The sequence below is a fragment of the Sebastes umbrosus genome, chromosome 13, assembly GCF_015220745.1.
Source record: "Sebastes umbrosus isolate fSebUmb1 chromosome 13, fSebUmb1.pri, whole genome shotgun sequence".
NCBI classification, from domain to species: Eukaryota; Metazoa; Chordata; class Actinopteri; order Perciformes; family Sebastidae; genus Sebastes; species Sebastes umbrosus.
Window position 1 is genome coordinate 18,805,123 of NC_051281.1, and position 25,874 is coordinate 18,830,996.

The following is a 25,874-nucleotide window of genomic DNA, read 5'->3' on the forward strand; positions in this document are numbered from 1 at the left end:
GGAGGAGGAGAGACTGACAGACTGAATTCCTCAGCGCTCCTCATATTTCTTTGAATCACACAAACCTCCTGCTCTCCTCCTGCTCACAGACATCCAGACCAGCTCCCTTCCTCCTCCTCCTCCGAGCACATATCCGAGCAGAGCAGCTTTTACAAATGGTAATGTAGACTCACTGAAAGTACCATTTTTCCCTTAAGTTTCCTTGAGGAACTGGCGAGGAAACGGATGGAAATATTAAACTCTTATACTTTTTTTTTCTTCTCTCGTGTCCAGATGTTGCGAAGTGTCGCTGTGCTCCTTCTGCTGGCCGTGGCTGCCTCTAAAGCTGAGGTAAGTTATTTTTTTATTCTTAAAACTCTGATAATTGTCTTTGTGGAGTTCAAATGGACACCAAAATGCTGCCTTACACATCTGTACTAAAACGCTTTACGCACGAATCTGCACCTCTGGAGTTCATGTTAACAAAGCAGCTTTGTTCGCACGAGCGAGAAAACATCTGGAAAAAGGTCTGAGTCAGTGTCTGTGGTAGAAATCAGAGCTGACTGTGCTGCATATATGGCTCGTTATATAGTATTTATCTTCTTAAGGAGAACCAATTATGCCATTATTGTTGCCACCCATGTGCAATTATGAGCTCCATTGTGGAGACAATCAGGCTCTCAGTTTTAACTAAATTGCCACTGGGACAGTTTCTCTTTCAATTGGGACATCATTCTTAATCCTGAAAAGTGTTGTGCATGTATGGCTGTTTTGATTTTTTTTTTTTGTCTGTTACCGTAAATACACACTCACATTTTGCATTCTGTTGGACCACACAGGAAAATACTCCTCCTAGTTTCAGTTTTTTTGTGGAGTTGTGAAGTTCACACAGCAAAATCCTCCATAAGAGGACAGAAGGGTGACAGACAGCTGTGGAAAAGAAAATAAGGGAGTGTTTGTGTAGCTATATTTCACAAGCCCAGCTCGCCTTTTGGGTTCGATGGCCATCATCATCAATACTGTAGGATGCTTCGGTGCAAAACGCTCCGCCGACCGGCCGGCAGCTGCTCTGGTGGCACACAAACACCGTGTTTTGGGTGGTCAGTCAGAGAGCATGTGTCTGTGTACACTCTGGGGTGGTTGGTGAGTGTGCTCAAGAGTTGTGAGAATACTCACCTTATGGGTGTCACACTGCAGCGCCAAGAAGACTGAGTAAACACAGAGATAATGAGCTCTTAGATTAGAGGGATGGAAACCTCGATCCTCTCATAAAACTGTGAGAAAGAGAATAATTTCCCAAAAATGTCACACTATTCCTTTAAGAAATAGAAACACACACACACACACACACACACACACACACACACACACACAGCAGGTGGTGGTTGATGGACCTAACCTATAACTGGACACAGCTGTTGAACACCTGGCTTTGTGTTGACTCCTCTGTTGACCTGCACAACAGTTGCATGCTGGGGAAACAAACATAGCTGTAGCCTAATTAGAGGATAGATTTTTCTAGAAACATATGATCGTCCGCCGCCTAGTCTATCTTTATAGCTTCACGCAGATGGCCATTAGTGTCTCTCAACAACAGCCATGACATCACTCATAGCCTGACATGCGGGCCCTCCCCGCTGACCTTCCACTGCTTTCTCTACCTTGGCTCGCCCGGCTGGAAAATGTGCCATTGTGTGCGCCTTTATTGGATTCATGGCCGTGATCTGTTAGGTATGGCATGGCGAAGAAGACAGAGCACACAGCGGAGTCTGTTGAGTGTACCCGCGAAGTTAATGGGGAGGCATTAGAAAGGCATCTATTCTCCAAAGGTAATTACCCTGATAATATATGGCCTGTTGACTGGCCGTGGGAAGGGCCTGAACCGGCATTCCAGTGTGCCGTCTGAAGGAGGTCAACAAGTCGGAGCAAAGCTGTATCTGATGGGCCTGCAGGGTGTGTATTTAGGTTAGATATGGGGGATGTGTGTTAGATTTACTGCATAAAAGAGCTGGAAAGACATAGTGAAAGCAGGATTCTTTGTGTGTGAACTGATGTGTTTATTTTCCTGGCATGAGTGTAGGGTATTAAAATCTGGACACTAACTCCTGATTTATTACGAAGGAGAATGCCCGCATGCTTCCTGAGGTGAGAAATTGCAGCGTTATGACAAGCAGCTCAGAGATGTACTGCGGCCAGGGTCGGGACTCTGTGTGTCTGTGTGTGTGTGTGCAGGCAGGAAAACGAGAGATAGGCATCTTGTGAATAAGATGTTGATGTTTTACTCAAACACACCAGGAGCTTGATATGCAAAAGAGGTCGAGATGCAGGCGTAGTGAAAGTCATAAGAGTTTGCAGCCTTGGGGGACACATGTGCGCACACACTTGCATAAAATCAGAGAGAGAGAGAGAGAGAGAGAGAGAGAGGAGTGTTTATATTTCTGTTTTTATGGCATGCAGTGTTATTGTTTTTTCCTGCATCTTCCGCTGTGACAGGGGGGAATGACACAGTGGTTAATTTAGTTATCTGCAGCGGCTCTAGATCTTGGAAAAACACAGACGTCAAGAGGAAGTGAGCCCAGCAAGGCAGCCAGAAGAGCTCTCCTCTCCTCTTTAGACAGTCCAAGAGTTGAGAGGATTAAAGCAGCAGTGGGCAGAATTGGAGCAAATATGATTTTAAAAAGTTATATTTTATAAAACGGTCACTATATGCTGACAGTAGTGCATGAGACGAAAAAAATCATGGTGCTCCTATTGGCATCTGCAAGATTTCACAGACTGGAGAAAAACTGAGATCAAACGGTCAGACTAGGCAGCGCTGATCAAATATGAATCAATGTTCTGTTACTGTAATGCCTATTTCTTGCATAAAATGTTTTCATAAACATCTTGTAGTGTACCGTTTAGCTGTAAAATGAGAAAGTTTGTGACCCGGCAGCCATGTTGAGAACAGTTGAGGAAATACCAAGCACCGCCCACCAGCCAGAGCACAGCCAATAGGAACACTCAATAGGAACGCTCTCTCTCTGAAATGACCTGTGGTTTGTCAAAGTCTCCTTTCAAGGGCTTTTTAAAGCCTGAAAACAGAGTCATGAGGAGGTGCAGAAGTCTAGTTTTCTCTCAGAGCACTTTAATTACAATATACTGAAAGGTTATTGTGGAATTTTTGCCCAATGATGCCCAAAAACATTCTGCCGACTGAAGCTTTAAGACGGCAGGTTGAAGAGAAGAAGAAGAAGCTGGTTCCCTTGTTGAGGCCCTGGACTCTGATTGAGCTACAGCCTCTCTTGCACCTCGCCATGTTGCCATGTTGATGCCTGTTCTCTCTCATTCAAGGTGGGCTAAAAATATCTGCCCAGGTGGAGGGAACATGAGCATGGAGGGGACGCTGTGTCCTCTGTCTGTATCAGCCTGCTCTAATTACTGTAGCCCAACATCCAGTCATGGATCCTGCGCAGGGATTGTTGAGGGCGGTGAGTGATAGAGTGATGTAAAACAGAGAGGAGATGGAGGCACAGTCATGCAATTATAGCAGGGGAGATTGGGGGTGAAGTAAGACTTGTGTAGGGGGGCGGGGGGGTACTGTGTGTTTCATGTCCCTGCAGTGTGTTCTCTTCACTCTTGGCTTGACTTAAAAGGAGTCCTCATTTAGCTTACCAGCTGTACTGGTGTCTTATCATTACCGGCACTCTGCACTCAAAGGCACTGCACACACAAATTAACACACACACACACAAATGACAAAGAGCGGCACAGAAGTCTACTCAAGGGGTCTGCGAGTAACACATAATTAAAATATAACACACTAACATACTCATACATGCTAAAAGTTAAATATAGGTAGCGAGGCTTCAATCAGTTAAGTGAATACAGGTTATAAAGGGCGACAATTTCCCATTGTTTCCCTCTTTGTAGCTCCCAGTCAAAGGCAGTAAATCAACATCATTAGTGTTGATGTGTTAAATAATAGTTTGGCACTTGTTTTTACTTCAGTTCAAAACTGCCTAAAAAGCTTTTCTCTGATATGATAAATGGTCAAAAGAAGACGTCATACTACGCATTTGCTTTCAACAGAGATCCTCCCATATCTAGCGGCCTGCATAGAGGACGCACCTTGAGATCAGGCGCTGCATCTGAAATGCAGTTTGCTTGGTGGAAACGGGGTCAGTGTGGGATGAGTGATTAACTGGCTGGCATTGTTCTCTCCAAATGTCACAGTTAAATGTTTCCACCATTAACCAGAAAGCTGTGACAACTGCTGGAGCTTAAAAGTGGCTCGTTTACACAGTTTTGACTCTGGAGTGGTATGACAAATTATATTTTCTTGTGATGTGTTGTGATCTGATATGTGTGCTATAACACAGCAGGCATGCAAGAAAAGATTTAAGTTTACTCACCATTTGTGCGCTGTATTACCCAACCACTAAAGTTGGAGACTGTTAAAACATCGAAACAACTAGGCGGCACTTCATATCATATCCTGTTTCAGATTGTGAGCGATTTAACGTTGGTGGGTATTTCAGTTTCAACCACATATTGTGGTCATTACTTAGCGAACGGAATTAGCTCAGATGTTTGCTACGTATTAGGGATGGCATGAGAAGTGATACTTTGGTGCCAAGTCGATGCCAAAATTCTGAAAATGTGATGGTACTTGTTTTTCTACAATACCGCAGGTACCGTCAGGGCTTGTATTGGTATAGACTTCTAAATTTCTGGTATTGTGACATCCCTATTACATATATATATTGTTGCTTTTAAGTATGAGAAAGTATTTTAGAGGTACTAAAAAGGTAGGATTCGATAGTATGATCACCAGTTACAGGTCCATGAATTAATTACAGAGTGTTTAGGCACAATAGACATTACATTTATGGTTAGGATCGCAACAAACGAGTATTTTCATTATTGGTTAATATTATTTAATTGATTAATCGATTCATCTTTTTGTCTGTAAATGTAAAAAAATAGTACAAAAATGACCAGAGGTGGAATCTTCAGTCCATCTTTTTTTGCTTGAAAAACATAAAAGCAGCAGTAGGCAGAATGTTTTTGGCATCATTGGGCAAAACTTTCATAATAATCTTTCAGCATATTGTATTCAAGTGTTCTGAGAGAAAACTAGACTTCTGCACCTCCTCACGCCTCTGTTTTCAGGCTTTAAAAAATCTAGCCCGCGATGGGAGACTTTGGCCAATCACAGGTTATTTCAGAGAGAGAGCGTTCCTATTGGCTGTTCATTCAACAGAGACAGCTGTCAATCACTCGCGAACTCCGATCAAATGGTCAAACTAGGCAGATATGAATCAATATTCTTGTTACTTGTTACTGTAATGCCTACATGTTTTCAGAAACATCTTGTAGTGTACTGTTTAGCTGTAATATGAGAACGTTTATTCAATATTGATTCATATTTGATCAGCACTGCCTAGTTTGACCGTTTGATAGGAGTTTGTGAATGATTGACAGCTGCTCAGAGACGGCAGGGCTCCACCTCAGCTCTGATTGGTTGTTTTCCTCTGATCTGTGAAATCTTGCAGATGCCTTTAGGAGCACCGGAGGACACGGAGGCACATGATTTTCTTTCAGATTACCTTTCTCATTCACTACTGTCAGGATATTGTTACCGTTTTATGAAAATAACTTTTTTAATTCATATTTGTTCGAACTTGCCAACTTCTTTCTGTCCATCCACTAATTGACTAATCATTTAATTCAATACTGCCTTTTGTCAGATTTTTCCATCTTGTGTTTATTTGTCAAAGTTGAACCAGGCATACGAGACTTCTCGTAGGTTTTCTATGAACTATGGGGAAAAATAAGATACAAACATGCCTAGAGCCTATGAGACCTGGTCTGTGGTTATGTTGTATGGATGTATCATCAGGGCCCCATGCACTGACCGTCTGGCATGATGAAGGTTTAGGTCTCAGAATTATAAATGGCTGCACACAGTCTGTAAATGAGCCTGTTCCTTGTACAAACATTTTCCAGCCGTTAGCCCCAATACTGGCCTCAAAGAGGGAGCGGAGAAGAGGGCAGGATTCGACTCATTCTCTTGGCCTGAGCTTAGCATGGGCCCTCCCACCCTGTCGCCCTCCCTTTCCTGGCTGTGGAAAAATGCCCAGAACAGAGCAGGGGAGGGAAAAGGTGGCAAAGTGGAGAGAAAAAGAGACTAAAAGGACTTGGGGAAAGATTGTTGGATGAAGAATAAGAGAAAGACGGAAGAGAATTAACAAACACAAGGGGTGAAAAACATGACAAGAGACAGATGTTTAGAGGATTGGGTGGATAAAAGTGGGATAGTTGTGTGTGGGATTGACATGGCTCACGTGGTGGAGATAGGGGACACTTTTGTCCCAGCAATGTGACAACAGGGTGAACAACAGGGGAGGGGAGGCCGAGGGTGGTGCTGTGTTCATAGCGTTTTATGTTCTCCGCTGACGTTTTAACTGCGAGCAGATGTGGCTCTGCCCAGATTCGTGACTTATTTCCTGCCTTTCTTTAGCCTCTCTCTTTCTCTCTCTCACTTTCTCTGTATTTTCTTTCTCTCTTTTCCTTCCTCCCTTCCTTTCTTTCTCTCTTTCTGTCCATCTTCCTTTCCTTTCTTCTCGTTTCTTCCAGGGTGTTGTTACATTTTCAGCTCTTGAGCGACGGGGGCCTGTGGGTGTAAAATAAGAGGCTGCAGACTGGGGTGACATCATCCTGTCCGTTGGTGCATTCCTTTCACGCTGAATGAGAAACAGGGAGAAGAATAACAGGCAGATCCGTTTAAACTGGTCGTTACGAAGGGTCCTTTTGTTTTCTGCAGGTTTAATCTCAGACCTGGCCCCCCAGGAGAGCGTTTGAGACCACCCGTAGAGCTCATATCTTTATTACACACTCAAATTAGTCTTACTTTGGCCTCATTATTCCAAGGACACATCCTGCCAGTTCCACTATCAGCTCATTGATGTATAAATCCATGAAGTACTAAGCAGGCATCTCAGCTCAAAAGAAGCGTAGATTGTGTCATTTTTTGGGGGGGTTGAATGAGTGCTTCTGTGTGTCTGATCTCAGTAGAGAAGAAATGAGACTGAACCTGATTTGATATGTACGAAGATGAATAGATTCAGAAAGAGGAAAATGCGAGAGATTTGAGGATGCAGGCGTTTTAATTATTGAGGGCAAATGCTATAGCTTTTCTGATAGTCTGTTATGTTTCTCCCCCGTGCAATGGATTTAGACACAAGCTCGTGTGAATTCCTTAAAGGAGGAAACTGGTTCATAGTTAGCGAACAACGTAAGAGGAAAGAGTGGTTCTCATTCTTCTCTGGCTGTGCTCCACTTCTCTTCTGTGGTAAGGCCTGGTTAGAGGGAAAGAGGAGCGAGAGAGGGGGGTCTTCACGGGCAGACGGAGACGAGCTGTTGGGTTTGAGCCCTCCCTGTCCTTTCGTTGCTCCTGGCGCGAGCCCACGTCTCATGAAGCTCACGAGCGTTGGACAATCTAGGGCTGGAGAGACAACACAGGGGGAAAACGGGAAATGCTGGAGATGGAGGGGGGAGAGCGGGGGCACCTCTCTGACCTAGATACTGAGGAGATTTTGGCTCAAGACGAACTCTGTCGGACCCCAGCTGAGGCCAAACAAAGCTCAGGAATGTACACCCCCCCCCTACGTCCTGATTCTGTCTCTTGTCCTTCACCTTCCTTCATCTTGTTCCACCTCCATTATTTCTCTTCCTTGTAATTGAAAACATGCTTGTAAAACAGTAGGTTGCATTTTGATGTTGTGAGGGAGAAGCCGCCTCGCTGTGCGTGCATTTGTCTGTCCATCTGTCACTTTGAGACACGGTAATGAAGACCATAATGTAGGCCGTAGGGAACGGAGTCATTGTAGGTAAGAAACAAATATTTGTGTTCTGCTTTCAGTCACGTAAAGTTTCACACTCTTAAAGGAACAGTGTGTAACATTTCGGGGGATCTATTAACAGAAATGGAATATAATATTTGAACTATGTTTTCATTAGTGTATAATCACCTGAAACTAGGAATCGTGTTTTCGTTAGCCTAGAGTGAGCCCTTCATATCTACATAGGGGAGAGTGTCCTCTTCACAGAGTCCACCATGTTGTACCGCCATGTTTCTACAGTAGCCCAGAATGGACAAACCAAACACGGGCTCTAGCGAGAACCTTTTTTTGCGTTTTACGTTACCTGAAGGATACCGTAGTTTTCAGACATCTTTGTAAAACTGCGGTAACGTGAGCCGCAGAGTGCAAAACCCTGGTACGCCACCCGCCGTCTGATTTCCGTTGCTCCTAAAGTAGTGTTATTATGGTAAGGATGGCCTCTTAGCGAGGTGAACGGCGTTACCACGGTTTTGTACTCGGCGGCTCACGTTACCGTTGTCTGGAAAAGGGAGGAGTGAGCGGAGGGGTATTCAGTTGGTTCCAATCTGCAACCACACCACAAGATGCCGCCAAATCTGAATAAAGTATATTATACATGTATATACCCTTTACAAACTGAACACAACTTAAAGGAGTATTTCCTTTAAAACTACAACTTGTTGTTTTTACTCCTTTACTGCTTTTTTTTTGTACGTACCTTTGTACAGCTGTTTGTTTGCTAGCAGATTTCCCCTGTTTCCAGTCTTTATGCTAAGCTAAGCTAACCTGCTGCTAGCTGGAGCTTCATATTTATGAGAGTGGTATCCATCGTCTCACAATGTGAGTGTATCTCACAATAGTCAAACTATTCCTTTAATGCCTTCATAATATCCCACTAAACGACAAAGACAACCATATGAAATAAAGTGTTCAGTATTATAATTCTGTTTTAAGCACAACGTTTTGCTGATTATAAATGCCAGCTAAAACAATCTCTAAATTGAGACAGACTGATGCATTCGGGACGCAGTTGGGAGCTTTAATGCTTGCCTAAACTTGCCTCATCGGCTCATGTCAGCATCATTTTTTTAACTCCATAATGAGTTGTGAAATATAATTTCTTTGATGAATAACTGTGAGTTTCGGGGTGTAAGTATCATCTAAGCAGTTTTAATCATTTACCCTTCATATGTTTTTTTATTTTGGCAGCATCTTTCCAGTAGTTTAAAATTAAATCTGTTGTTTTTTATTCAGATTTGTCACAGTTACAAATTTGAGGGAGAAGCAGCTCTGAGAATAAAAACAAGAGCGTTTTGTCTTGGGTGGCATACAGACTGGAAATCTACACTAGTGACCAGAATGAATAGAAACCGCATAACTCGTACATATTCTTGCACCCTTCTGGGACGACTTTATTTGAATATTTCAAGTTGTCAAATAGCATAATATTTTATTCATAAAACACTCACCAGCCCTCAGGGGAAAGAGGAAAAATGTTTTGTCAAACGTTTGTATCTTTCACATTGAGGTGCCAGCTTACTATCTACCTACATCCAATGAATCCAATACAAAAACCCTGCAATAAATCCTGTCTTTATGAAGCTTATTATATTCAGTTATTGTTTGAGAGGCTGACGCAACTCAAGCTGAACCACCTTTCACCTTTTCGTTATGCAGTACAATTCAACAGCGCCGGAAAGCACAACCTCCACAATGAGCACGGCGCTGAATCAACATCCCTCTAACGCAGTCTCGAGAACAGCTCAATATGAACAGGATTTACTGCTGTGCTGTTGTATTGGATTGCATTAAATGAAGCTCTGTGTGCTCAATAAGCCGATCAAGCTGATTAAACCGAGCTTGATCACTACGGAAAGTCATATTGTTGTAATTCATTAAAAGAGGCAGTATTTAATGCCTTTATTTTTAAAGCATATGCTGTTTGTCACTGTTGGCATATCCATGGCAGGGTGTGTACAATCCGTAAATCATTGTTTTCTATGTTAATCAGGGGCAGGGTGCATTGTGGGAATAGATTCACGGTGGCTGTAAAGTGACACCCACAGGAGAGAAGCATTGATTGGCCCGCTAGATCAATGGAGCATCACCGAGACACACACACACACATATTCACAAAACACAAAACATGCAGTTAAGGGCGGATAAGCTCCATTACTCATACTGTTGTGTGGACAGATGCAGAAAGACATGCAGATAGATGTTCTAATGTGTTTTTCATGGATGCAGATATAGCCTTGCTGCTGTTGTGCTGCCTGCGCCCTCATCAGCTGTGAAAAATTAAATAGGCTTTTTAATTTTTTAACTGAAACGAGAATACATTGCCCTTTAACTCCATTCTGCCTCAGCATGGAGCCATTCAACACGTGGCAAAAAAAATTGACTTCAGAGCGCATCCGGCCGCATTTCTTGTCTCTTCCCCATCTACCTGTTTCTTAATAGTCAGACTCTCTGCACATCTTCCTTCTCTCCTTCCTCCTCATCTCTCCCCTCACTTATTTCCCTTCTCTGACGACTTCCATCTCGCTCTACAAAGCTGGTCTTGGATCACTGACATGTCTCTCGCAGCCGTGAAAGGGCATGGCACTGAGAATAAGATGAGACAGAAGACAGAGAGAATTACAGCAGAGGAGTAATAAAAGTATCCTAAACTTGAATTGAGAGGCACCACGCAGAGATAGGACGATTAAATTATGCACTGAGGGTTTTGAGGAACATCAATTAAATCTTTTAATCTTCTTAAAACCTTTAAATAATTTTAACCTCCTGACAAAAAGATGGAAACGGAAAAAATGCAAGGAAAATGGCAGGAAAATGAGCTGTGAAATGTGTATATATGCAATCAGTTTTCTGCTGGAGGCTGGCAAGCTCTCTGTATGAAAGCCTCTGTTTAATCTGTTATGATTCACCAGTCACTTATCAGAGCTCCGGTTCCTGTGATCGGTTTTAAATGGGAGGGAAAGGAAAATGTGGCATCATTTGTTGGCTACAATGAAAAATTGATGTCATTTAAGTAGGACACCCACCGCGGGGTTGTTTGTTTTTGTTTGTGCTGAGTTTGTACATTTTTACTAATGTCTGCTCTGATGGTGATTGGGTTAATGAGTGTGTTTACATGCGCTCTAGCATCCCATTCATGATGGGGTTTGTGGAGAATCCTGGTTATGTTTGTGCATGTAAACATCACTATCAACATATGGGTTTCTGACACACGAATAACCCCATAAATTGGTTTTGAGACACCTGAATACGCTGGCTGTTACTGCGATAGAAACTGGGATAGTGTGGTGTTTAAACACCTTACCCGGTTCTGATCTCTGTAGGCCATGTGCGCAGGAGTGCTCACAACTTTCAAACTCTCAATTCTAAATTTGGTAATCTTAAAGGAAGACATGCACTCATTCACTTTCTTGCCAAGAGTTAGACGAGAAGATTGATACCACTCATGACTGTACACTAAATATGAAGCTACCACCAGCAGCCGGTTGGCTTAGAAGACTAAAGACTAAACTAAACTCACTGGCTGTGTCCGAAATCACTCATTACTCACTATATAGTCCGCTATATACAGTAGTGAGTTCACCATAGTGCATTCCGAATGTATAGAGAGAATTATTATAACCTATATAGTGTACTCAGCGTATCCCACAATGCATCGTGAATGTGGTGTACAATCGATGGTCACAAACCAAGCACTATATACCATCATGCATTGCGCTGAAGGAAAAATGGCTGGCAGACGAGAGGAGAGAGAACAGGGCAATTGAGACAAATCCATGAGTTGTGGCACGAAAATAATATATTTAATGTGAGCAGAGCAACGCATCACAACACAAACGGCCACAAAGTACTACTTCACAAAGTATGTTCTTATCTTTCACAATAAAAGCCCTAGACATATACGCTGAATCACTGCTTACCAGGGGAACTTAAATGTACTCAGAGCATTTGATAAAAGGCAACTCAACAAAATAGCTTACAATATGTATTTATTTAAAAAATGTATGTCTGCATTTATTTATTTTGAATGGTCCACCAGCCGACTTTGATCTTGCACGTTTTAATTGCGCGACAGCAGTGATGTAATTAACTGCGCAGAAATTAGTGTCCGAAAGTGTTTTTTCATTTTGCCGAAGAGCTCACTATGTAATCCTCAACATAGGACTCCCTGGATAGTGACTAGAGAGTAGTGAATGAGTGATTTCGGACACAATCACAAATTAACACTTTACATCTCGTGGAGTTTTAATGCAACTGTGAGGTCACAAGGCAACCAGCAGAGACTGTGTGTCACTTTACCCCGCTGTTAAACTGAAAACTGTGGTTTTCACTTTTTTTTTTCATTGACTAATCAAACGAGATATTATTAGTGAGCTTTAGAGGTGCTGGTAGATTTATTTATTTTTTATGATAAGCTAACTGGCTGTTGGCTTTAGCTTCATATGTATCGTACAGATCCAAGAGTTGTATCTCGACCTAAAGCTAAGTTTTAATGGAGCAGTGTGAACATTTAGTGGGATCTATTGGCAGGAATCGAATATAATAATTAGTGTATAACCACCTGAAACTAAGAATTGTTGTGTTTTCGTTACCTTAGAATGAGCCGTTTATATTTACATACGGATTGGGTCCTTTTCACAGAGCCGGCCGCCATGTTTCTACAGTAGCCCAGAACAGACAAACCAAACCTCCAGATAGGGTCATTTGCGTTTTCACGTTTTCGCGTCGGCCATCGTAGTTCTCCTTCATTCTTGGCGCACGGGAGAAGTTTCTTTTGGTTGCAATCTGCAACCTCACCAATAGATGCCCCTAGATCCTACACACGGCATCTTTAATAGCTTATATCTGCAAGTATAATAGCTTGGCCAATAGTCTAGCTCTAGGACCGAATGAGTGGCAAGAATATGACTGAGTTAGAATAATGTATGTATACTGGGAGATGAATTTTCTCTAGGTTCCATGTAAACTGCATACATGTCACTGATGATGATGCATGTCTGCATACTCCTGTTCAAGGCAACAATGAAGGCTCCATGCAGGCATGATTTATGACCACATAAGGCAGTCCCCTTTCCCCTGTTTGTTGAAGGTTGGTTGGGTGACATTACACTCTCTTTGTTCCTTGTTTTTGTACAGTCTGTGTCAATCATCAATTCAGAACAACACGCTGTGCTGTGATCTCATTATGGAGCTTGGTTCCATTTGCCTCTTTTGATTGACACCTCTGTGATCTTGCCACAACAGGAGCCTGTACATGCTCTCACCATAGCAACAATCCACTTGAATCAGCTGGAAAAAAAAGAGCCTTGTGCCTCTGTATTCATCAGCTAAATGTCAGGGATCCTCTGCTGGTTCTACTCAAAGAGAGAGATGGACAGAGTTTCATCTAAGCAGCCCATCCATTATTCATGTTCTCATCGGAGGTTTCTACAGGTTTCAACAGGCTTCTAGCACATCTGTGTCTAACAAACCGAATTGTCCAACATGCTCAAAGCCACAGGGATTGCTTTGAAGATTTTCCATGACCTCAACTTTGGAGTACAAGTGTGTGTGTGTGTGTCTTTAAAACATGCATAAAAATGAAGCTACAATTCCTCTCCTCTCACCACTTCGGAATTAAAGCCGCTACACTGCGATGCTTGCATGTGACCGCCTCCCCTCTCCCTGCACCCATCTTGTTATATTCTATCATTAGTGAGCTTATGAGTGTTTTGGTCACAAGAATCTGGCTTCAGTTTAACCTACATACCAGACCTTGGACTTGGAAGCCAGCTCACGTGCACTCAAACACAGAGGGCCAACTTTCTGTCTCGCTGTTACAGGAAACAGCGGCTTAAAGAGGAGGAGGGGAGTCTAGAGAAACAGGGAGGAGAAAAGATTTCACAGAGCATGGGAAATGGGCCCAGAGGAAAACACAACCCAGACTCCAGATGTGGAAACACCCTGTACACAAACACACACACACACACTTATACAAAGACACACAGATTGGGAAAGGAGGAGGTAATGAGGGTCATGCAGCCGCTCTTGGAGCTCCGCTTGGCGTCTTGTGATTGGTTGGTTTGTAGCTCCGGTGAACTCATGTTTTGTTAAACCCTCTGGCGATATTCTTCAACAAACAAACAAAAGACAGAGAAACAAAGGCATGTGTCAACAAGAGAAAATGAGACTGATTAAATGTACTAGAAAATAAAAGTTTAGCTGAAAGAAACAGCACATGATTTTGATTTTGAAGGGAGGGTTTTTGAGCTAACAAGTTGGTTGTAGTCCTTTAAGGTCTCATCCTGCTTGCCTGTGTGGTTCTCATTATGCTTTACACAAAAGATATCATCTTTTCTAAGTGGAGTTTGGTCATCTGTCACTTCCTGAGCTGAGTCTGGCCACCGTTGACATGGCAACTGCTGGCAAACATAACTGGCAACTGACCAAAAGGCATTAAAGATGCTAAAACATGAACAGGGATAAGGCAGTTAGGATGTATTTCAAGTGAGTCAGGAGCATGACCAAAATGTTGGTGAGGGAGGGCCACCTAGAGGGGAAATGCCATCAAACTTTGCAGGATGGCTCAGAGTTAATATGTGCATGTGTCTTTTAACTTTGGCTGAAATTAAATCAATCAAACTTTATTTATATAGCATCTTTAAAACAAATCAAATGCACTTTTTTAAAGTAATTTACGAGCGATTTACAAATAAATAATAAATAAATAAAATTGTATAAATAATAAAAACACAAAAATTGTAAAACAATACATAAAAGCCAGACTAAATAGATGTTTTTTTTAAAAAATATCATATATAAAATTATACATTTTGTTTTACAAAATTAGGAAAGCAATGTTTAAGTCAAGCCTGTTGTTGCCTTACACATAAAAGAATGATCCCAGTCACTTCCACACAGTGAGGCATACAGCTTATTAATTAAACACTGGTATCGGATCGGTACTTGGTATCGGCTGATACCCAAAGCCCAGGTATCGCTATCGGTATCGGGACTGAAAAAGTCAGTTCGATGCATCCCTACTTCACAGTTCAGGAGTTATAAGAGCCCAGTTCTTTATAAATGGCAATAAAAACTAGGCTAATTATTCGTCTTATGCCCTTGGCCTAACTAACTAATCTTGCTGACTAACAAACAGAAAAAAGGAAGTGATGTCACCAGGGGAGACTCTCTAGTCTCTATAGGTTTGTGACAGGGGAGCAAGTTTGATTAAACATGGTTTAATGTATAAGTATAATACTTAAGATTTTAATTTGTGTTTGGTACGTGTTTTCAAATGTGGTCAGCACCTTCTCAGTGCCTTTAAATAGACCCGTCACAGTAATAAGGCAACAGCGCCGCCCTGTGTGTGAAATCCGTAGAAACCAATAGCATTTCTAAAGTGCCGTCAATGTGTTTCTTTTCTTTCAGGAGCTGCAGAGCAAGAGCAAAGTGTGTGCCAATGTGTTCTGTGGGGCTGGCAGAGAGTGTGCTGTTACAGAGAAAGGGGAGCCCAGCTGTCTGTGTATAGAGGTGAGTGCACTGTTGGGTGGCTTTACAGAGACCCAGGGACATTAATTCCACACAGGAAAGGAGTGGGAATGTAAGAACATTAAAAAAAAGACTCGTGAGATTAAATTTTCGCCTTGTTTTCACTTCTCTTTCTCTTCCTCTCTCTTTCCAGAGCTGTAAGCCCCACAAGAGGTCAGTGTGTGGCAGCAATGCGAAGACCTACAGGAACCACTGTGAGCTCCACAGGGACGCTTGTCTGACTGGCTTGAAGATCCAGGTGGCCCACGATGGACACTGCCATGGTACGAGCAGCACCACAATACAAGATGTGACAGTCTCAGCACAGGGTTTTGCCCAGCGTTCGTGGAATTGTAGACATTAAAATGTCCTTTTTTGAGTACTTAAACAACTTCTCGTCCATGTTGGCTTCACAGTTTAGATTAAAAGTTCCATCGTCTTCCTCTGTATTAGTCACTGGTGGAATGTAACTAAGTGAATTTAATCAAGTACTGTAGTTAAATATACATTTGAGGTACTTGTACTATACTTGAGTCTTTTCTTTTCATTTAATTCAATATTCGTTGATATATATATCCTTAATTTCATGGGCTGTTTTGTGATTTATACATTATTATTACATACTTAATTAAAAAAAACAAAAAAAACAAAAGCGAAGCATTCGAATACTGATTTGGAGGTCTATTACCATGGCAATGGTCAAAGCTTCGAAGCATTCGGGTCAGCCCTAGTAAGCTCTCAAGATCATTATCACAACAGGACTTTCTACTGACCCTAAACCTTGACGCAACCATTTTTAATCAGACCACACTTTCTTTATAATTGATAATCCAATAAACTAAAATTCCAACTAACTTTGATTTGTAATAGCTGTGAGGTAGAGAGGCAAAAAGCCAGTTTTTCACCCTTTTAAATAAGATGAATTTGGCCCACCTGTCAAATGGTACACATGCTGATAATATTGTAGTTGATTGAACTGATTAGAGTGTGATCTCTGAACTAGCCCATGTTCATGGAGCCGATACGTGAGGTTGATAGTCAACCATATAAGCACACTCCTGGCCTTGACTTATCTAATAATGCATCTAATAGTAGCATCTTATCTAGAGTGAACTTTCACTGCTCACACTTAGTGATGTAGCCGCTCTGTGTCCCCGTTGACCTGAACATTGATCAGCGCTGTGGCAGATTAAGGGAAATTAGTTACGTCACACTCTCCTCTTTGCAGACCTTTGGCCAATTGCTCAGCTACAGACAAGTTTATCTCCATTAATCTGAATCAAGTCAATGCTGTTCAAATGTTTTTTTGTTTTTTTTGATTTGCTTCAAATATTATATTCTTTCTCTCTTGTTTGATCACCTTTAGAGAAGAAAACAGATCAGGCAGCTGCCAGCCCCGGTGAGTTTTGTGTGTGTGTGTGTTGTTGTTTTATATACATACATTCTAGGTTATTTTTGGATTTAGGCCACGGTTCACAGGTGGGTTAAGATTTGGCTATTATGTCTGTGCACTAACTGCATGTTATGGTCTAATGGAAAGGGACGTATGCCCAAAAGGACAGAGGTCAATCGTGTTATAGCTTGCAAGATAAATGTTACCCTTTGGATTATTTATTAATGCTGTTGACCGAAGAAAATGTCCCCACCCCCGCAGTGGTTTGCTATGCTGCTGACCGCAACGAGCTGAGGAGTCGTGTGATCCAGTGGCTGCAGACGGAGGTCGTCCCAGACGGCTGGTTTGCCAAGGGATCCAACTTCTCTGACATCATGCTCAAGTACTTCAAGGTAGGCGACTGTTGTCCTCTGGACAGGACAGAATGGACTCAATTAGTGCACACAATATTGCTCATATAGGCCATTTTTATTTTACAGTTTATTTATCCATTTATGGGCCTCCTCCAACCACCCTGATCCTTAAAGCCACTTCAGACTGCGTCTAATTACTCATGTAACAAACCTTTCAAGCGTGTCAGCTGATGGTTATAATTCAGTTTAATATGGTCCTGCAGAGGAGGACACCCAATGGGCTTACATGAACGACATTAAAGCCGAAGAAAAGCAGTATTTATTTGTCTGGTCTATCCCACCATAAAAATACAGTATGCTGCATTTTAAAGATTATTTTTCTGGCATTTTTTTGCCTTTATTTGACAGATGATTGTAAAGAGGTAGACTTGAAATGGGGGGACAAAGAGGGGTATGCAACAAAGGTCCCAAGGCCACAATCAAACCCAGGACGTTGCAGTTATATGGCATGCGCTATAACCATTCTGCTACCAAGGCATTAAAAAAAAGCTGCATATTTTGATATATTATATATGTATATTTACTGCTAACTTTATATCACATCTCACGGTCTCAAGGTCCACCACTATTATTGTCAAACTACTATATTTCAAAAGCCATTGTGCGCCCAAAGTCAGCTGGGATCAACTCCAGCCCCCGCCGCCACCCTGTAAAGGATAAGTGGTTACAGATAATGGATGGATGAATAAAGATGACTATATGAATATAATGTTTCATACTCCAACGCCCATTTTAAAATATCACAAAAGAAGTGGAGAAGAGGTAGTACTTGAGGTGCTCATGCCAAACTGATTTCACTTAACATCTTGACGGGATGATTGTCATGGCAACTGGTGTTCTCTTGGTATATTCTGTGGCAGTGATGGCGAATCTACTGGTAGCCTATAGACTGACCTGTCTATCAGAAACACCAATGAGTCATATTTTCAGTACACACATGACACAATATAGTGTGATCCCTGAAGATTTAATGTTTGTATCAAAGTTAATTGGGGAATTATTGTCTTAATGTTCATATTCTACCATATATAACTGTGCCTCTCCCATCTGTGTTTCTGCAGTCGTACGACAACGGAGATGCTCAGCTGGACTCCTCAGAGCTGCTCAAATTCATCCAGCAAAATGACTCGGTTGTGGAGCTGCAGTCGTACGCAGACCAGGAGAGCAACAAGCTGCTCAGGTCAGTGTGATTGTGTGTCAGACTGCATGCTTAAAGGGTGGAGAGAAAAACGCCGACTGTTTGCATTCTTCCCTGCAAACTCTAAGAACATTTTCTTCTGCGCTAATGCTTGCATGTACAGATCCATATCTGTGTGCTGCTGTGCTATTTTAAGTTACGCAGCCAAAGACATTGAACTCTATCTAGCCAGCTCAAACTTTACTGAAGGCCTCCTGTGGGAGCCTGCGCTGGCATAAACACCTGTGCTCTGCGGGATATATAACACTCTAAACTAATTATTCTTCTGTATGCTTAATGTTCTGTTGCCACTGGATGGAGCAGCTTATATTTATTCAATGTTTGCATGTATATTTGTGCTTCCCAGGAGCCTGTGTGTTGACGCCCTCATTGAGCTCTCTGATGAGAACGCCGACTGGAAGCTGAGCTTTGATGAGTTCCTCAACTGCCTGAAGCCTGGCTTCAACCCACCAGAGAAGAGTGAGCTCAAAGTGACAGCTTGTATACTCTGACATAATGTGACATAAAGTTACACACCGGTAGATATAGTGTGTGGATGCATCGACGTTAGCTCAGTCAGGCAGTCCCGACACCCAGCAAACTGTGGAAATGAGCCCCAGATTGCTTTTTCGAATATGCTCAGTCATGTGATGATGATATATCTGGGGTAAAGTTCACAGGAAGCGGAGGCTAAAAAAAAAAAAGAAAACATTCGCTATGGAGCACTGAACTCCAGAGTTTCACCAGACTCAAGGACACAAACACAAATATTTGTTTGACTCTGTGTTTGTATTTAGAAATTCCGGGTTTACCACAATAACAGGGTTTAGTCATGTAAATCATGACTTTTAAGCCTGAAAGAGAATGATACACATCTTAAATGTTTTGGAAATGTCTCTTAATCTCCGAAACAGGTTTAAATTCTGTGTAGCGTGGGTGTTGTTGATGGATTTGCTGACTTTTGATTAATAAGCTAAAACTTGACAAAAGGCATGTGACTTTTAAAATGAAGCTACTTGGATGAATGATGTGGCATTTTTGAAATGCTGACAAGTCTCGGTCATGGAAGTTGATTACAGAATAATGCTGTTTCTATTATCATTGTGCTGCAGTCTATTATCTGTGGTCTTGGCTGACTAGTGTGTTTCTGCAGAATGTGCCTTGGAGGATGAGACATATGAGGACGGAGCAGAAACCCAGGTCGAGTGTAACCGCTGTGTTTGTGCATGCGGCAACTGGGTCTGCACTGCTATGACCTGCACTGGTGAGTTGAAATACTAGAGTTTATCTTTACGCATTATCTATTCACACACTGACACATTAAGACAAATGCCCCGTGGCCATTTTATGACTATTTTGTTATCTGTCCAGACAAAACAGCAGCTGTGGATGAGTCAGCAGATGCTGGGGCCGAGATGACTGAGGAGGAGTGGAACCTCCGCGTGGCTGAGCTCAACAAGCACCAGGTCTGTCTTTGAAAATGTGAAAACCCACGTAAACAAGCAAACAAATTATACTCATCATATAAATGTAGGACTGTCGATCAATTAAAATAGTTAATCGTGATTAATCACAAATTATTCACACATTTTTTATCTGTTCAAAATGTACCTTAAAGGGAGATTTGCCAAGTATTTAATACTCTTATCAACATGGGAGTGGGCAAATATGCTTGCTCTATGCAAATATATGTATATTTATTATTGGAAATCAATAAACAACACAAACCAATGACAAATATTATCCAGAAACCCTCACAGGTACTGCATTTAGCATTAAAAAAATAGGCTCAAATCATAACATGGCAAACTCAAGTCCAACAGCCAACAACAGCTGTCAGTGTGTCAGTGTGCTGACTTGACTAGGACTTGCTCCAAACTGCATGTGATTATCATAAAGTGGGCATGTCTGTAAAGGGGAGACTCGTTGGCACCCAGAGAACCTATTTACATTCACATATCTTGAGGTCAGAGGTCAAGGGACCCCTTGACCTCTGACCTCATGCCAGTTTTTCCTCGCCTAAATTTAGCGCAAGTTTGGAGTGTTTTTTAGCCTTCTTTGCAACATGGTAGCATGACGTTCGTACCGATGGATTCCTGAGGTTTTTTTAGTTTTATATGATACCAGTAACTTCACTCTAGCTTTAAAACTGAGCCTGTTACAACCTAAAAGTCAGAAATTGCATTAATGCGTTAAAGAAATTATAGGCATTAAAACAAATTTGCATTAACGTGTTATTATCGCGTTAACTTTAACAGCCCTAATGTCAACATATATCAGAATCAGAAGTAGAATTGCTCTACAGAGTAGAACAAATCTCCTGGCCATAGTCACAACTTTTATTTCAAAGCTCCATCACTACCTTATAGGATTCCACTATAAGGTGCATGAAATATCACTAACATGAGCCATTAACCAAGAGTTTGCTTTTAGATTCCTTCAGGATATAACCTTGATTACTTGCAATGTGTTTCTGGACAAAGAGCATTTGAAACTCAGCCCAAAACAACACACAGAGGAATTGGTAGCTGTACATTTGTATGTGACTCTGTACTGTTGGAAATATCTCAGGATGTATTTTAAGATATGTCTCTGCGTAAGTAGAAAATCTAGTGTTACGTATGAAGTAACTGGGTCTAATCTCACTAGCAGACTGGTAGACGCCTAGCTATCAGAAAACCGGTTGAAATTGGATAAATGGCTTGCAAGGAATGTATGTATTTATGAAACAAAGATAGTCTATCTTTGTTTTTGTCTGAGTCTATACACCAATACAATCAAGTAGAAGTAGAGGTAAATAACATAAGGGTGTAAGAACATAGAATTATAATTGATCATACTAATAAAGGGATAATGTATGTAGAACATCTGTTTTATATGTAATAGTAATTCAATTGTAGGACTGGGTAATAGCATGTATGGTATGTGTGTACAAGTGTCATCTTTATATCTTATCGAGCCTGGGACAGAGGGAGGAAGGGGGTAGGGAACAGGGTGTTCTTGCAGAATGGATAACGTAGAATGGAGTCAGAAGTAGCAGAAGTGAGAGGTCATCTAGGTCACAAGAAAAGTAACATAACAAAGCTATGGAAAAGTACTGGGTCTTGCCCATTAAGAACGCCCTGTCCCTCCTTCAGACCCTAAAGGTGCATAAATATCAAGTGTAAAGAATGACTAGGCATTCATTCTCTGCGAACTGACCTCCGTGCTGCGTGACGTCAGAGACACATTGATGAATCCAGATCTGTTGTAATAACTCTGTGCAACTATTGATGAGTATATCTTCGGAATAGATTGTTTGACTTTAACTAACATAATATCTTGTGTATGATTTATCTTTGAGCTTGTAGCTGCTTAGAAGACAAACCAACACGCAGAAGGTGAGACATCCCTGAGGGGATTTCCCTTCAGTACCCACCTAACATAGATTGGTGAGCCAGGGTATCAGCAGCTTTATGACTGCTGGCTTGAAGCGGGAAACAATAAATCAGATGCTGGGAAATAATAAATGTTTTCTAAATTAGGTCGATAAAACCGTGGAATGGCCATGGATATGAAATAGAAGGCAGATGGCAAAATGATCATCAACATTTTCCTTTTTTATTATAGATTATAGAAGGGTAGGGATGTCCTCATGATTGAGAATCATCATGTTATATATTGTTATTATTCCTAAAAGTGAATTATATATTCATTATATGCTGGAATTAGGAAAGGCAGCATTCTCTAGCAGTCTTAAAGGGGAACTCCACCAACTTTACACATCAGAGTCTGTTTATACATGTTGGGGAGTACTACTGCATATGGGAAACAAGTTGTATAACGCCTTTTGTGATTACAAAGGGAGCTGTGTGAAATCAGACAAAATGCTTTAAAAAAAACAGTTTGTAACATTTATCTATTATATATTAGTAGAAATGGAATATAATATTCATAACTATGTTTTCATTAGTGTATAATCACGGACAAACCAAACACTGGCTCTAGTGAGAGTCACGTTTTTATGTTACCTAAAGGTAGTTCTCCAACACGCTTGTGAAACTGCGTTAATGTGAGCCGCTCAGACTGAACTCACAGCGGTCAAGACACGTTGCATTGTGGGTAGTGTAGGCACCAGGTTTTGATAAGTAAGAACAATGTATGGAATAAAAAAAGATTATATATCTGATTCTGCTGCAACAATATTTATACAGATTTTTTTAACTGCCCATTGTGAGTCTGACAATGTTCAATTCAATTCAACAGAACAACAAAAAAGAACAAAAGAAAACAGCAAAAATGTGCAAATAAACAGATACATCCATACATCCATAAATACACATAAAAATACACATACATACACACATACAAACGAGAAACAAATACGGTGTGTTCATTTAAGAAAATGCCGGAGTGAAAAGGAAGGTCTTTGGTTTGGATTTAGAAGAACACAGTGTCAGAGGAAGTCTATAAGATCAGCAGACAAACTGTTCCATTCTTTAGGTGCATAAATACTTCAAAAAATGCTCTAAGCACATTGAAGGGATTTCCACCTTGTGACCGGAGAGATCTGCTGGGGTTATAAACTGACAGCATGTCTGAGATATACTCCTATGTTATAGGAGTGCAATGCTAAATTTGTGATGTTCTCTTTTGATTGCATAGACAATTATGAGGAAGAACAATGATAGAAAGATAAATAGAAAAAATGCCTAAAAAGGCTTGGGACATAATAGAATAATGCTGGCAGTGTTGAAGAAACAACAAACAAAAAAACGCCACAAAATCAATTTCTGGAAACCCCCAGAAAGCAAATAAAGACGTGCAGCCTCCCTGGTTGGTCTTTCTAGTATAGAAAGAATAGTGGTCTATAACCTCTCTAACCCAAGAGTGAAGCTCTAGAACCAGTTTCTGAAACCTTTCTGGAAGCTCCACATTCATAATATTTTTTTTGTGGCATGTCTACTCTTATTGTGTATGTGCTTGCTTATATGTGTGAATGAGAGCATGAGGCTCACAAGGTAGGACTAGGGCTCTGGCTTGAGGCCATGGCTGAGTCAGCGAGGTCGTGTACTCTGTACTCCAGAAGGGCAGCAGCTTATAATGCCACGGTAAACAAATGTGGCTCTGTGGGTACAAGTGTGGTGTAACCAGGTGGATGCTAAATTCAGCCAAGAGGACCTTGCTTCAAAATACAATGTTGATTTTAAAGCTGCAGTGGGTAGAAATGGAACAAATATATGATTTGAAAAAAGTTGTTTTTGTAAAATGTCATCTGCAAGATTTCACAGACTAGAAAAAAACAACCAATTATTGCCAAGCTGGAGCCTGCCGTCTCTGAGTAGCTGTCAATCACTCGCAAACTCCGATCAAACGGTCAAACTAGGCAGCGCTGATCAAATATGAATCAATATTCTGTTACTGTAATGCCTATTTCTTGCCTCAAATGTTTTCAGAAAGATCTTGTAGTGTACTGTTTAGCTGTAAAATGAGAAAGTCTGTGACTTGGCAACCATGTTGAGGTCAGTTGAGGAAATACCAAGCACCGCCCACCAGCCGGAGCAAACTTTCTCATATTACAGCTAAACAGTACACTACAAGATGTTTCTGAAAACATTTTACGTGAGAAATAGTCATTACAGTAACAGAATATTGATTTATATTTGATCAGCGCTGCCTAGTTTGAACAGTAGAGGCTTATACAAATATGTACTCACATCATTATATATTCAGTGTGTTTAATTATACACTCTTTTCATTGTTTGAAACACAGGAAACAGTTGAGAAGATGAAGAGCAGCACAAAGGAGGCCTAAATAAGGACACAATGAAGGAGAGGATGCACGCCATCACCCTTCCTCCATACTTGATTTACGTTGCGGCCATGTGTTGTTATTTTACTGACTTTTTTCATGTTTCTCTGCTATGTTAATGTTATACTTTTTTTTTATTTACAAGTGTTTGTGTTGATGTTTGTTAGATTCAGGGGCTATCAAAGAGTATTATAGGATTCCCTTGTGTTCAGTACTGTCATATTTGATTGTATTACTGCGCCTCGACACTAGCCCCGGGGCTATTTTTACTACAATCCTTATATTTTTACAGTTATTATGAGAAAAAAACCTGTCAAGTTGTCACTGTTTTTGGAATATGGAAGTCACTGTTAGAGAAGTGAGGTGCTATAGGAGGATCCACCTGTTGAAATGAGGGTGTACAGAGATAGATGACTACTTGACACCTAGTGCAGCATGTTTCTCCACACCCTCATAGGTTTTAGGATGAGCAGCTTGGTGAAAGAAGCTGATTTAGAGGGTAAAGCTACAGTGATTTTTGATTTTTGTTGCCATTTAGAACTGCCACAGTTGGCCACTACTTGACCAATGCACTTCTCGTCCTTTTATCTCTTAGTCTTTAGTTTAGCACAAGCCTGAAATTTGTTTGTATCTTACCGCTAAAGTAATAATTTTGCTGCAAAATAGTTTGCTTTTATGTACAGTATGTTATTGGCTTGAGTTGGAACTTGTTCCCGTGTTATGCTCAGGCGAGTCTCTCTGGTGCTTTTCGGTTAAACATTTCTCTGTCTGTGTCTTACGTCTCTGAGACAAAGACTCATATAGTGGTCCAGCAGCACAACTGCACCCAGGTGAGACCTGATCTTTGAATATAGCATGACGTAAACTGAAACCAAAGTCTTGAAGTGTTTGAATGATGTACAAAAATTCTCCAGGTACAACATTACTCTGGACCCAGCAACAACACTATACCTGTGCTTTCAGAATCACTCTAACAGAAGGACTAGCCTCGCTGTCAGCTAAAGTAGCGTAGACGCATCAATAACCGGGTGCATATAAATTGTGTGAGCGTGCGTGTGCGTGATTGTGTGTGTGTGTGCTATTAAAGTGAGATGCTGAGAGTAGTTTTTAAATGTGTTTATTGTGTTAAAATCCCGTATCTAAATTGGGAGGGTTGACAATAAAAATCAGTGCCTTAGACCTGCAAAAAGTATAGGTCTCTACCTTTGCCTGCACGTTGGCTTTTAATGCCACGTGGCATAGACAGAATGAGTGTGCTTTGCTGAAGTTTAGCAGTAAACTAGCGCTTTGTGACTCTAGCCCTGATAAATGTCTGTGTGAAAGTTGCATAACTAGGTTCAAGCTAAATCTTTATATTCCACTAAAAGTGCAGAGACTGTAAGGAATATGTACAGTATGTATGCCAATAAAGCCCATACACTACAACTCGGCTTTGTCACTTTGTGTGTGCGTTTATATCTGCCAAATTACAACTTCAAATATTGAAGTGAAGAAAGTTGAAATTAGAAACTATACATCAAGTTATTCTTTCCTCTAACAAATTTAAAGCGTAAGGAACCTGGTACTTCGCTGTTAGACTTTCTCCTTTGGCTGCCAGTGTTTTTGTTATTACCTACATGTTAAAGCCCTCCCAAGTGCTCTTCGTTCCCATAAAGTAGATTAAAAGTCTCTCAGTGTTTACAGGCTGTTCCCATGCCCGGCTTAAAAGACAGCTCATTTGCTCTTTGTC

General features: G+C 41.2%; 1 protein-coding gene across 1 annotated transcript; it reads left to right on the forward strand.

Annotated features, from left to right (window-relative positions):
• fstl1b (follistatin-like 1b) lies at positions 1-25,570 on the forward strand. The gene is made up of 11 exons (XM_037790003.1): positions 1-158; positions 274-330; positions 15,273-15,374; positions 15,526-15,655; positions 16,738-16,770; positions 17,026-17,156; positions 18,239-18,357; positions 18,722-18,834; positions 19,508-19,618; positions 19,726-19,820; positions 24,107-25,570. The coding sequence occupies exons 1-11, from the start codon at positions 156-158 to the stop codon at positions 24,146-24,148; spliced, it is 936 nt and encodes a 311-aa protein (XP_037645931.1). The 5' UTR covers positions 1-155; the 3' UTR covers positions 24,149-25,570.
• Positions 25,571-25,874: the final 304 nt, after the last annotated feature.

Coding starts and splice junctions, on each gene's coding strand:
- fstl1b (XM_037790003.1), top strand. Junction 15,375..15,525: donor CCAGCTGTCTGTGTATAGAG/GTGAGTGCACTG, acceptor CTCTCTTTCCAG/AGCTGTAAGCCCCACAAGAG. Junction 17,157..18,238: donor TCATGCTCAAGTACTTCAAG/GTAGGCGACTGT, acceptor GTGTTTCTGCAG/TCGTACGACAACGGAGATGC.